This window comes from Fusarium sambucinum, chromosome II (assembly GCF_050947815.1).
Source record: "Fusarium sambucinum isolate potato_lamoka chromosome II, whole genome shotgun sequence".
Taxonomy (NCBI): domain Eukaryota; kingdom Fungi; phylum Ascomycota; class Sordariomycetes; order Hypocreales; family Nectriaceae; genus Fusarium; species Fusarium sambucinum.
Window position 1 is genome coordinate 9,569,501 of NC_139293.1, and position 13,884 is coordinate 9,583,384.

The 13,884-nt window shown below is 47.8% G+C and overlaps 4 protein-coding genes across 4 annotated transcripts; 1 reads left to right on the forward strand and 3 right to left on the reverse strand.

The window, feature by feature from the left end:
• Nucleotides 1-2,113: 2,113 nt before the first annotated feature.
• FSST1_010120 (uncharacterized protein) lies at nt 2,114-3,525 on the reverse strand (the record flags this gene model as incomplete). The annotated part of the gene is made up of 2 exons (XM_083227156.1): nt 2,114-3,385; nt 3,442-3,525. 2 exons carry the CDS (start codon nt 3,523-3,525, stop codon nt 2,114-2,116), a joined length of 1,356 nt encoding a protein of 451 aa, XP_083086081.1.
• A 568-nt stretch (nt 3,526-4,093) lies between these two features.
• FSST1_010121 (acyltransferase family protein) lies at nt 4,094-5,383 on the forward strand (the record flags this gene model as incomplete). Its single annotated transcript, XM_083227157.1, has 1 exon — nt 4,094-5,383. The coding sequence occupies one exon, from the start codon at nt 4,094-4,096 to the stop codon at nt 5,381-5,383; it is 1,290 nt and encodes a 429-aa protein (XP_083086082.1).
• Nucleotides 5,384-5,696: 313 nt separating this feature from the next.
• Nucleotides 5,697-6,777, reverse strand: FSST1_010122 (amidohydrolase family protein; the record flags this gene model as incomplete). Its single annotated transcript, XM_083227158.1, has 2 exons — nt 5,697-6,596; nt 6,673-6,777. The coding sequence occupies 2 exons, from the start codon at nt 6,775-6,777 to the stop codon at nt 5,697-5,699; spliced, it is 1,005 nt and encodes a 334-aa protein (XP_083086083.1).
• Nucleotides 6,778-7,830: 1,053 nt separating this feature from the next.
• On the reverse strand, nt 7,831-13,086 carry FSST1_010123 (uncharacterized protein; the record flags this gene model as incomplete). The annotated part of the gene is made up of 14 exons (XM_083227159.1): nt 7,831-8,068; nt 8,125-8,502; nt 8,564-9,166; nt 9,242-9,383; nt 9,439-9,503; nt 9,558-9,611; nt 9,657-9,749; nt 9,811-10,442; nt 10,495-11,504; nt 11,578-11,857; nt 11,918-12,138; nt 12,208-12,736; nt 12,801-12,931; nt 12,987-13,086. 14 exons carry the CDS (start codon nt 13,084-13,086, stop codon nt 7,831-7,833), a joined length of 4,476 nt encoding a protein of 1,491 aa, XP_083086084.1.
• Nucleotides 13,087-13,884: the final 798 nt, after the last annotated feature.

Consider the following 13,884-nt stretch of genomic DNA (forward strand, 5'->3'; position numbering starts at 1 on the left):
ATACTGCGGATAGTAATAGGTTCGAAAAGCTTAGTAAAGCCGCTGGTTCATATACCTGCTCGAGGTTCTTAAGCGGGTGTATAGTAGGGAGCTCCTTCGGCAGCAACGTTGTCGATTATTTTATAAGTCATGGTTGTTATATTAGGGAGTAGTGTTGTGTTGCCTAGGTTAACAGACGACAGGCTCCATGCAGTTGAGCTGAAGGTTGTATTCTTGGATATAAATTACATTACATCTTGGCCTGTATCAAGCATTCAACCCTGGGCTGCCTTGTTGGTTCGGTTGTGTTAGCCAACAGCATATAGTGGATACTAGCTCCGTCCCATCACCAATGTTGGATCCGTTTAATTGCTCGTGAACAAGATTACTAATGACGAATTCATCGTCGATCTTATTACCTATCAGGTATGAGATAATCGAACCACTCCATGAAAGGCTGGCAAAAACCCCTGCCTCAGCTAGCATCGAGCATTTCAAATGCTCCGGTTAAGACTCCACATCGAGTCGCATCTTATGAGATCAACCAATTGAGATTGTCTCAAGTTCGGCAGCATCCCATGATCCCCTGCAATTGAATGCCACGTGTGCACGTCAATTCAGAATTCGTCATCAGGCCCTGGTTACCTTGACAAACATCTTTTGGTCTACATAACGTTATCCACAATTCCTCTAAGAAAGAGCCGTGTATATCGCAAGTGGAAACCATCATCATCATTACCTATGACCAGAATGTCGTGGGAAGTAATTTCCAAAGCAGCTCAAGTTGAAGTCTTGGACTTCATTCATGCCCAGTGGCGGCCGGGCCCAGATGACTATCGATCGTTGAAAGATGTGATAAGCATGCCTCGAACATGTCGTAGTTTGACCTGTATAAAACTCAAGATCACTGATCTTATGACTGCCGAGATAGTGAGGCATATTCAGTCTTATAACTTGATGGCAATGCAGGTTTTAGAGGTTTTTACCACTTACACTGCCATTGCCCAGAAATTAGTAATCGTAATACCATTCTGTTTGAGGGTTAACTAACGTAAGTTCAGGTCAACTGTTTAATGGACTGGTTCTACGAAGACAGTCTTCAAAGAGCCAAAAGAACTCGATAAGAGGTCTAAGAGGAATGGTAAACTAAGCGGACCATTGCGCGTTGTTCCTATTACTCTCAAGGTTTGGTGATATAAAGTCTTTTACCCTAGCTTGACAATCACGTACAGATTTTCATACCGTCAAAGGTCGTCCTACGACAACAGATTATGTTTCAAGGAGGAACTTCCGCCCCGAGTGTGTTTCTGTGTCGATGAGGATCTTACACAACACCGATGTTGTTTCCACCTACAGCCGAGACACATTCTCGCGTAAGTTATCTCAGTTCCTAGGAAACCCGACTCGCTTTAGAGGCTGCTTGAAAAACACGCAGGAGAATTCATATATCATACCAAGATATCAAGGCAGGATACTGTACATTATTTAGATAATGCGTACCTGTGGAGAGAGTCATCCTGCAACGGAGGGCTTCCTGACTAGGCAAGCTGAAAAGCTCATGCAAGCGATGCATATACCCCATAGTATCAGATCTTGTTGTCTTAGAACTGTTTTTGTTTTGTAAACTTATACTAAACTACAACCTGATTACATAGTCTATATAGTGCTTAAACAGTTCTATAACGTCATACACACATACACAAGATCCTAATGGTAACACACATATTATCCTAGGCATCGGCAAGGTCTTTTTACTATCTTATCTAGCCTTACAATAACTTTAATACTATGGGGAAGTCCCTATACGATAGGCCAGTGACTAGCTAGCCACTAGTTGACTTGGCATCCAAATCTCGAGGCCCTTAAAAATAGAAACTTAGAAGGTGCTTTGGTTACAATGTGTTGGTGTCACTTTCCTGTGGAGGCTACACAATGCTTGAGTCAAGTTGTGCATAGAAGAACGGAAGGGACATCTAAATGTGGATGTGAGTTGGTATTCCTATCTAAAGCTCGCTTCGGTGCACATAGATACCCCAGGAAATCATCAGTATTTAGTTTCAGACGAATGCTGTCCTATTGATCAAGGTCTTAGGTCTAACTACTTGTATGCCACGAGATGTATGTTTCCAGCTTGTTATACCTTAACGCCAGCGAGTACCTCATTGATAATGTCCGTGATAACCTTGATAGGATCAGAGGCATCCATGTCCGCTTGGATTCGTTTCGCACCCTCCTTGTATCTGGGATCAGACAGCACCTTATCAACTCCAGCTCGAATAGCCTCACTTGTTGGGCTTCCCGTCCTGAGGTTAACAGCCACACCAGCCCACTCTATAATGGCAGACATCTCGGCCTTATCCTCGCTCTCCCCTGCAACCACCAAGGGTGTTCCATGGGCAAGACTAGCACGAACTCCTCCGTAACCGCCGTTACCGACGAATACTGAGGCTAGTGGAAGAATGTCATCGTAGGTAAGGTAATCAATCACCCGGGTATTCTCGGGAATAGTGATGCTTGAGTCGAGGGCCGCTCCGCGCTGGCCTAAGACAACAATCACCAAGGTGTTGGGTCGATCCTTGAGTGCCTCTATCGCTGGGATGACTATATCTTTGTAATCCATGCGAACAGTGCCCTGACAGACAAAAATAATGTCTTTGCCCGATGAATTGTTTGCAACCTCATCCCACCAAGCTGGCTTGTCTGCTGATGTATCGGATTTTGGAAGCTTGGGCATTCCACCAGCAAATCGAAGAGTTGGGGGTGCATCGCTTCTGGGATACATCATCGAGGATGAACACATTTGCAGAAAGCGGTCGGGCCAAACATAGGGCGCATCGTTGAAAAAGACTGTATCATCTGGTTCACCTCCAAGATCTTGCAGGATACTGTTGAACAGCGCAAAAGGACCGGTAAACACAGTCCTCATCATTTCCCAACCCATGGCATACTGGGCCTTCTGCTCCGGCGAGGTCGGAAGCGGTAAACCCGAGTTAAATGGAGGAAGATCGGCGCTGGTCATAGAGATAGGATTGATGCCAATGCCGATGAAAGCGTCTGGCTTTGCTCCTCGTGCACCTCTCTGCAGCGGCAGCGAACCCGCGTATGCGGATTCATTAAGCAACACGACAGGTTTGCCGGGGTTCTCTTCCCTGAGCTTGGTGATGGCTTTCTGAACTGCCTCAAGTTGGTCGGGAATGACCTTGATAAAGCTTTGCTCGAGGGTCCAGGCAAGCTGTGCTGGTCCAGGTTCCATCAATTCCCTCTCAGGCCATTTGGACTCTCGGTCCTCGTCGACATAGTCTCCGTAGCCTTGGATGGCAACATAGTCGCATCCGATATCTTCAAAACGCTTCCTGTAGCCACTAGCACAGACAGCTGTAACATGATATCCATCAAGCATAAGTGCCTAACGACCAATCAGCATAAACGATGGAGTGGCGGGCTGGGTTGTTTATTACTCACTTTCGCAATTGTGGTGATAGGATTGACGTGACCCGCACCCGGGGTAGAGGTCATAACAAGCAGAGGCTTCGTTTGATCAACCATTGTGGACTATACTGACGAAGGAGACTGAATATGCTGGTGCTGGTTATGGCGATTGATCCTATCAATACCTGGAGAGACAAGGGAGCTCACAGATTGGCGAAGGTGAAATCTTGAGTGCAAAGCTCCTGGTCCCATGAGAATGTCACGTGGAATTTGAAGGAGAGAAAGGACCAAACGAGTTTCCCAAATAGATTAGTATAGCGGACGCCTTGACGGTGGAATTGAGGAGTTAGCCTGGGCGCAAAAGACGCTTGAGGCGGGTCTGCAGACAAGGGTCGTGGTGGGTGTGCACCTAACATCCATGGAGACCGTACCCGTAGCGCAGCCCGTCCGGGCTGCGCGTAGGATCTGATCCTCCGCAACAAATTGTGGATGCCGACAATTGTACCCGTGCATACAACGCCGAGCTTACCCTCCCTTCCCTCCCTCGGCTGTCTGCCCCTGATCCAGAACACGGCCCGCAAAGCCTCGCTCCAAACCACTCATTCCAAGTAGTGAGTGGTGCTCGATTCATCACGACAATCATCCCTTACTGTTTGAGCACGACTCACGGGCATCATTCACCAAGATGAGCTTGTCCAAGCCTTCTGGGCCTAAGGGCCGGAAATACTGGCTCGACAATCTGAGAGCGGTAATGACAACTATTGTCATCATCAATCACACAGGAGCAGCTTATGGCGGCGGCGGCCCAGCGGATCATCCAGGAGGTTTCGCCAAAACATCGCCAATTGTATTACCCTACGTCGCCTTCCACTACGCCTATGGCCTTGGACAATTCTTTTGGCTTTCAGGCAACTTAACTGCCAAGTCACTCTCCAAGGGTTCATGGAAGGAGTTCGTCAAGAGTAAACTGCTGAGGCTGGGCCTGCCGGCATTTCTCTATTCCATCTTCCTTGAACCGCTTCAAAAGATCGCTACACGCCCAGGAAATCTTCGTGAGAATTTGAAGAATTATTGGAAGGCGGTGCTTGACCATAAGGGCTGGAAGGAACCTGGAGGCGGGACCGTTTGGTACACGATGACGCTGCTTGTCTTCGACCTCTGCGCTGTTATTCTTACGCGTTGCCTGCGCCTGTTCAAAACTAAGGGAGCTGGCTCTCCAGAATTTCTCAGTGTCGCCAAGATTTACGGGCACATGTGTCGCTGGGGATGGCTGGTAATTGCTGGGTCCAGATTCCTGGTTAGCACCAAGTTTCCTATGGGCGCGTCTCTCCCCGTCATTCACGTGCAGCCGTATTTCCTACCTCAACACATCTTCGGCTACGTTTTGGGCTATATGGCTTCTGTTTTGGGCAAGTCGCGAATGTCGAGCTTGTATGAGAAACAGTCTGGCCCGCTTGGCAAGCTGTCCATGGCTAAGGCCAGTGCTATCTCTTTGGCATTGATTCCAGTTGTCTTGATCCCCAGCTTTCTGCGAGGCAGAAAGGCCAGCAAGAAAGAGGATGATGAGAAGGATACAAGTCCCCCTGCCGAAGCCGGCATGCAACTGTCGGGATGGACTGCAGACGCAGCACTCTTCGCGCTCTGGAACGAATTCACTTTCGCGACTGTTGGACCTGCTTTCATGTCTCTTTGGGAGCAGAACTACAACAAACCAGGAAAGCAGAGGCTGTGGTCTCCTCGTTATGCTTACGCCGCGTATCTGCTTCATTCACCCATCTCGTGGTTTGTTGGCCGGGGTTTGTACACTGCTATGTGCAGAGGTGAGGAGAGGCCAGCTTGGATGGATTCTGAAACTTGGCAGAACATTGGACCTGTTGTCATGACGGCAACGGCGGGCTATATCGAGGCCGCGGCTGCCTTTGGGGCTGGTATGCTTTTGATTGACCATGTGCCGGGTGCGGGTTCCATTCTTTGAGGATTTTGTGAATTGACGTAGTTTAGAAAGCTTTTACCTAGTAGGCTGTTTTTGTCAGAACCAATTTGTAATAATCAGTATATAGCTTCCGTCATTAACTAGCGTTTGAAATTCATCGGCAAGGAAGGTAAACTGACCTATAAATATCCGTGTTTTTTGCTATAGTTAACAGCATGCCTTGATGATTGCCTCCTTATTCAGTCATAGCATACACCTAGATAGAAGTACGACTACAGACTTGCGTCCTTGATACACTGGTGATATTTATAGGTCTATGTACCTCTGATATACAAAATATTTGTCACCACTACGCTCACAGGCTCAAAAGCCTTTTCGCATTCTCTACATACACGTCGTTCCGTCGAGTCTTGCCAAATATATTTTCCAAGCCTTTATCCATAACATCTGCTAAGCCCACCACCAACTTCTCGGGACTGAACGGATAGTCTGTTCCATACACCAACCTCTGCTCTCCTCCCTCACCCAGGATCCTGAGTAGACCATGAATAGCATTAGGCAAAGGAAACCCAGCAAGATCGAAGAAGAATCTCTCCCGCAGTAACCTCTGAAACTCAGCAGTCTGACTTTCTGCGCCTGATATCAGAGTCGCGAACGAACCTATGCGATCAAGCATGGAAGGCAGTGCGCAGCCACAGTGAGACATGATAAACTTGATATCTGGGGATCTAGCAACAGTTCCGGAGAGAAGTAGATTTGCAATGGCGCGAGTCTCGTCGAACATGAACTCCATCATTGGCCGAGGGTACTTCTCAAGTGGCGTGGCTGCTTGTACCTGTGGTTGAGAATTTGACCTTACGGAGGTAAGAATGTTGCACGTTGTCGGATGGATGAACAAGACGGTCTTGCGAGAGTTCAAATGCGCAAATACAGGATCAAGTTCGCCATCGCCTAGATATACTCCGTTCGCATTTGACAAAACCGCAAAGCCTAGGGCTCCAAGCTTGTCTAATGCATAGTCGATTTCGGCAATGGACTCATCGACAAGTGGCAAAGGCAACGACGCAAAGAAGCGAAAGCGCGATGGATGCTGTTTGCAGATAGCAGAGAGTTCCTCATTAACCTGACGAGTTCGACGTGCTGCATTGCCGTCATCACTCGGTGTCAAGTGTGTGCCTGGTGAGGTGATACTCAATACAGATATGCTAATATTTAGCTTATCCATCAGGGCAATATGCTGCTCGGGACTCCATTGCTGAGTGTATGAGACAATGTTAGTAATCAATGGAGCGTGTGTGGTGAACAACCTCTGGAGATAACGGGTCACGTACAGGGAGAGCAGGCATGCCATCAGGCTTCTCGTGGCCGTTATCGATAGCATATTGACGATACCCTGGAGCCACAGCGTGGCAATGGAGGTCGATTCGCGGCTGCATTGAGTTGAGCTTGGGTGCAGGGGTTGTGTGAAAGGTTTTGTGGACAGTACAGGACCTCTTCGAGTCTGCCTTATCAAAATGGCCTCGCGAACAAATAGGAGATACTGTATGAATGAATGGTTTGGAGCTGAACTTCTCGTGCGCGCGTAGACCAGGCCGACATGTCACCTATAGCGTTCGAGAGCCAATCTTCATGTTATCGGACACGCTCCGCCTGCATTGCATAATCTTTGACTTCAAGCCTTGCCTCGGCTCAACCAGATCCACATGTCGTGATGGTAATGATAGACACTGATAATGCATAATACACGAAAGTAATGAAGTCCAGTGCATATTCACGGTCACATCGTGTCTTGCCACTAGCGGTGAGTCTGATTCCTCCGACTTGCTTTTCTTTTTTGAGGGCGGGGCCGGAAGGATTTACACGGTTTAAATGCATAAGCAGGGGTCGAGCAGCTACTTTTAGTGGCTAGATCTGGTCTGCTATGATGTGCATGGTTCAGGGGTGATCAGTCAAGTAAGCACTAAGCTGCGAAGGCCACCATTGCTTACGGATATTTGGCACTTAATACGGTACATGGGTGTTCCTGGCTAGATTGACGTACTGAGGCACCTGCGCCAAGCCATATCAATTAAGCGAACGTGATGTGGGAGGCTCGGTAGCTCTACGTTGCTGAGAATTTTCCGGACCAATCACAAGATTCTTTAGGGTAAGCTTCATCGAAAGGAGTGCTGGACAGCGTAGGTGTGGAATAACTCGATGGGACGAGATACTGTTGACGAGCCAACAATTTCTATGTTTTTAATAACAGCCTAACAAGATGATTTGTGTACGGTGATGGTGAATAATATCTATGATGGTTTAAACTGACACAATGAATGATAAATTACATATGGTAAGAAGTAACTGTAACGACTTTGTCGTCGACAAAAGCGCGACAAGGTTGAGTGAATCAAAAGTTTCATCACAAATCACGATTTTACCAGAACTCTCAGAATGGATCTCGAAGTTTACAGAGTTGAGAGAAGTGGCCCAAGTTTGATGAGCAATCATCAGCCCCTTCTCGCTGCTGGGCCTTCAACGGCATGATAAAGCGCGCTGAACGCAGAAGTCGAGTCATCCAGAAGAGCCTTTGGTTGTCCACTGTCAGTAACCCTTCCATGGTCCAAAACAACAACAGTATCGAACTCAAGCAACGTGCGCAAGCGATGAGCGATCATGATCATGGTTCGACCAGGAAATCCATCCCTAATGACCTCTTGAATGGTAGCATCCGTGACAGGGTCAATACTGTTTTTCGTATCAGAATGGCTGCGGGCTCGTGGTTTTCAGACTTGGTGACTTACTGTCCAGTAGGCTCGTCGAGAATTAAAATGCTGCTGCTTCGTAGCAGGCTTCGCGCGAGGCAAAACAGTTGCCTCTCGCCGTGTGAGAATGAATCACGAGTCAGTGAAGCATCCAGTCCTCCTAGAGACGTGACCTTCTTCAACAAGTTGACCTTCTCTAGAGTCATAGTCATCTCCTGGTCGTCGACGGGAGAATTCCAGGCGCTCAAGTTTTCTCTCATGGTTCCGTCAAATAAGAACGGCTCTTGTGTTACATAATTAAGCTTCGATCGAACATCTTCGGGATGGAGTGTCGAGAGGTCAGTGCCATCAATGAAGATTCGGCCCTGGTAGCAAGGTAGTATTTGTAAGAGAGCTGCCATCAGGCTGCTCTTACCGCTGTAGTTTTGAAGCTATGTCAGCCAAACGCAACAACAGGTAGTAGACCAGGAAAGCTTACCTGCCAGTCCTGCCGCAGATACCAACTTTCTCACCAGGTTTGATGGTGAAAGTAATGCTGTTCAAGGCCAGTTTTGGGGTGCTTTCCACAGGCGTGGTAGCATCCAAGTCCCTTTTCACCTCTTCATAAGTCGCGCTAACATTCTCAAAAGTGATGCTACCAGTCAAAGGCCAGCCTTCAAGCAGATTTGAAGACCCTTCATCAGACTGTCCTTCCCGCGGAGTCTCGCGTGAGAATCTGTAAATTCGCGAAACAGCTCCCAGTGAAGTTTCCATATCTGTCCATTGCATGACAAGATCGCTCAGACTTTTTGCCAGTGTCGTAACATGAACAACGGCTAGACCGACCAGGCCGGCGCTTACCTTTGTTCGAAGAGCTATTGCAGCCCCAATGACGACCAATTCTGTGCCTGTGGCGATGAGAGACAGGACAAGTATCAGCCAGCGTTGAACGCAGAAAAGAGTATAGAGGGGCTTTTGACATGAGTCCATGAGTGAATAACTCTTTTGAACATAAGCTGGACTCCAGCCAAAAGAATGAATTGTGGTGATCCCTTGGATACTGTCGAGGAACAACGACACTATAGGTGCCCTTTGTTCGAGTCTGCACGATAGAAGATAGAAAAGTTAACCTCTTGACTAGAAAATGCTGAAAGAAAGGGGGTAAGGGGAAACTGACTCGAGCAGCCGCAACTGCCTGGAAGTGCGCAAATACAATAGCTGAAGTAGATAAAGAACAATGGCAATTGCAGGGGCACCTATAGCCAAGTATGGGACAGCCGCGATAGCGACACCAATGCTTGATAGGCATGTGAGAAGAGCTATAAATTCGCAAGTTAGCTTGCTAGAACCATGGGATCCATAGAGTGTACTGACCCATTAACGTTAACAGAATATTGAATGGCAATTGCCAATCACACAACCGGATATCCTGACTGAACCTGCGATGGCTGTTATTCAGACGACAATTGCGGCTATGTAACGTTTGGACTTACCTATTCACAAGAGATCCTGTATCCTCTTTGTTTGAGAGTGTTGACATTGGAGCTCTTGTACAAAACCTATGTTAGCAATGGTCCTAGGTCTTACATCACATCAAAGGGTAGGAGACTTGCCTCATCGTGGCCGTCAACAAGTCAGCGTGCATGACATGCGACGCCTTAGACGCCAATTTGGTAAAGAAGAAACTAACAGAAGTCAGCACGATTCATCACAAGGCCATAGACAAGGCTTCTTCAGGAGACTTACATAGGCGTTACCAGCATACCAAGGGTGATCAGAACGGCCCAGGTAGCGTAAAGACCTAGCCAGTAGCCAAGACCACGGTTACCATCCGTATCCTCACCCCACCACACCAGCCAAACACCGAAGATTGCATTCAGTACTAGATAGATAGCCATACCGGCAACGAAGACAATGAAGCTGAGCCATCCCATAGCACCAAGATAGTACGTGAAGGATTTCCAATCTCCTTCCTTTCTGCGCAGATCGTCAACCTTGGTTTGGAGTCGAGCTTCGTACTCTTCTCGACTAGTCTCAAGCTCTCTGACGATGGCTGGGAGTTCTTCTTCAGAGGAGGAAGGGTGTGAAGAGTGTGCAGTTTGGTGTTTCGCAAAATATTCCTGCCGCGTAACGAGTTCTTCGTATGAACCTGAGTCGATGACTTGACCATTGTGGTTCATGAGCAAGACCTGATTTGCTAGACGCAGAATCTGCACGGAGTGGGTTGCTACAACTACAGACATCCCTTGCGAGCGAACCACTCCATTCTCACTGAAGAGATTGGTTATCAGAGAAGACATAGTATGTCCATCTAGGGCACTCGTTACATCATCGAGGATTGCTCGTTTCTTTTTGGAGTATAAAGCTCGAGCAATGGCCTAGGATGATGTTAGTCTTGACTCTTATAAGTGTTTTATCACAGCCACTCACAATACGTTGTTTCTGCCCACCACTCAGCTTGGATCCTCCACTGCCAACTTCAGTAGAGTCACCGTTGGGCATACTGTCCAGATCCACACGAAGTTCGCAACTGTGAAGGACAGATTGATACCAGCTGTTGTCAACCCCAGACTGACCAAGAATGTTATCGCGAACGGTACCCTCGAAGATCCAAGGAGCTTGAGAGCAGTAAGCAATGTCCCCTGAGGGGGACGATCCCGACTCTTGGCTTTCAGAGGCCAGCAGTTTTCGAAGAATAGTAGACTTGCCACAGCCGCTTGGCCCAGTGATCGCAATAATCCCATTTGGCATGAATCGAATAGGTGGAAGATCTCTCAAGTCGCGGTGGACTTCAATCTTCTCGCAAGGCTGCTTGATCGGCTCTAGAGCAACACTCGACTCAGGCTCCACAACCTTCTTCTGAGTGACACTCGGCCCAGTGACGTCTGAGCTACTGGTTCTGGCTGTCGAAGGGACAGGCTCCTCAGGGGTCTGGAGAAAGGTTTGGATCCTCCCGTAACATCCAATTGCCTGCGCTCCTATTGGGATGGCGAGGAGGAGCTGCATAGCAGGAGCCAATATGAGATTGAGAATTGAGAAGCTGGTAACAGCCGTTGCTTCTGTGAAGTTGGGTTGACCCGAAACCATCTTGGTGATTGAGTAGGCCCCAAAAGTGACCAGTGGTGCTAAAGCCTGAGGAGCGGAAGCTGTTATAAGGATCGTTAGAAAGACGTTGAGAGTGAATTTACTTAAGGGATTAGTCATACCGGATGCTAACGCAGAGCAGTTGACGACTCTGAACTTCTGAGATGTTTGTAGCTCGTCTTCCCGCTTATTATGGAGTTTCTCCTCCATGATCCTTGAAAGTCCAAGGAGTTTGACGGGATGCAAGAAGCTGAGTGTATGACTTGTCAAGTCAATTCTCTTTTCGATTTTCTCAAACCAAGCGGCTTGATGACCACCAATCTTGGACCCCACCACAGCGACAAGTGTGAAGATTACTACGACAAATAGTCAGCGAAGTGAATAGGCCCATATTTTAAGTGCTTGATGGAAAGGCTATTCTGAACTCACAAAGGATCACAATGATTGGGACACAGCAGACTGCACCTAATTGCCGATAGAGAAGGTATGTTCCAATCACCATCTGTAAAAGATGAGCCCATGGCTCCAATAGTCTCCATGAATCGTTGACGATAGTTTCCACATCTGCAGTCACAAGGGTGAAGGCAGTCATCTGATGGGCGTTGTTTCCTTTCAGTTGCAGAAGCTTCGAGTAAATCAAGGGGACGAGCGCGCCTCGGGCCATAGCCATGAGACGACCAACGTAGTGGAAACCCCAAGGGATTACCAGCTTTTGCCGATCATGTTAGCCTATACTTCATGGAACGATGGGGTGCATGAAAATCCTTACAGCATTCGTCATGGAAACACAGAAGAATCCCCCAAGAAGACCATAGCCCACGTTTATGGAACGATCAGGTGATTTCAAGAAAGTCACCAGTTTCTGAATCAAGAATGGTTGGCAGATGTTCAGCCCGACTTGGAGCAAGTTGGTAAGGAGCACAATGCAGAGGTCCTTCGGAAAGCTTAAAAGAACATCCATCATGAGCGAAAGAGCTCCTACTGAAACTCCTGTTCACAGTTAGCGATATTGTAAACGCGAACATGAAGCAGGTCAACTCTGCAAGAGCCAGTACTGACTCTTTTTCCATCGCGACTCAACCTTCGTTGCTAGTGCTTGCGATGCTATTCTCTCATTTATAGCTGGTAAGTCATCTGAAGATATGACGCTCTTGAAGCCCATATATAGCACTGGAACTATCCAGGCGAAGAAAGCTCGTGAGAAGAGACCACTTCGAAGCTCTGCAGAGGTCTTGGCGAACTCAGGTAGCAAAATACTCGCTTTATCTTTAGTCTCAACTAGCACAAGAGGTAACTTTACCACGACAATAGCGATAAGAATTCCTGCGGCTGCATCGTTGTCTGGAATGAGGGACTGTGTCCTGGCTCTGGCGGCATCTAGTAATGCAGTCAGGAATAAGAAAGCTGACAGAATGAATGATGGTCTGATGGCATTTCGATGTTCCCAATAGGATAAGGCGGCAAACAAGATGCTGGCGAGTAACTGAAAGGTTCCTGATGATATAAGGAGGGCGCGATGAGATGTGCGACTATTGGACAAGAAGGCCAGCAAAGCAGCATGAAGGGCAGCAAGTACTACAAAGCCGAACTAGATGGGTTTCTTAGTTTATTTTGAGACGAACAAAACGCAGAGAATTCAGGTATTTGCATACCAGTTTAATCTTGAGCAACCAAGAGTCAAGAGTCTTCGTCGGTCTTGGCCAGAGCGAGTATATCCTCCAGGGAATGATAACAGTGATCAGACATGCTGGAGCGAGTGACAATATACTTTCTTCAAATGCAACTATTCACAAGTCAATTAGTCCTCCGACTTGATATTACGTAGCGATTATGTCTACCTGTAAAGTCGAATCCATCACGGCATTCTGGCAGTCCAGGTACAGTAGGGCCAAACGTATTGTCCCCACAGATCTGGGCATAGCTCTCTGGGAGCGACATGATACAGATTTCGTGGCAATAATGCAGTAACCATCCGTGGGCACCAGAGCGCTGCTGTATGTCTGCCTACATCTACCCAGCGGTCTGTACTCACTCCGTCAGGCTGCTAACTGCACGGTCGCAGTCCGGGCCAGCCGAAAGATGTCTTGTTGTGGGGTCTGCTGCAGCAGTAGGCATCAATGGGTCACAGCAGGTGGGAGACGTGTTCAATGCCAAGTTGGGGCTCGGCTACACCGATGCCTAGCTGCTGATATTCACGCTGACAGTTTCAATATTGACGCTGACAGTTTCAATATTGACGCTGACAGTTTCGATATTGACGCTGACAGTTTCACATGTGGTTAAGCAACGGAAAGGATTGGCCGCGCGTTGATTCACACAAGGCAAAGAATAACCAATCTCCGCCAATCATAGCATTTCGGTTGGGTATCAGGCCGGGGTCCTTCCGGTGAGACTAGTAGTAGTGGGGGTGATATATTCTCCTAACGAGGGTTAAAGATAAAAGGTCCTAGGGTCTTTTGCATCCGGGGATCTGATCCTTCCGGTGTCCGTCTCCCGAAAGGGTTGCGTGGTCCCACTACGTTAGAACCTTAGCATGCAGTGCTGAGACCGTTGCAGTCGGACGCTAGTAAGCTATAGGGTTTATTGCGATGCATGATATACTACTCCAGGTAAGACGCTTGGCATGACCGTAAATCAGGCGATTGCTCGTGGTGGGACAGTTCGTCTTGCTAAAATAGTCTTCGGTGATAATAAGTGACTGTAGGTGAATCCTTCCCGATGAGATTCTAGCTGCAT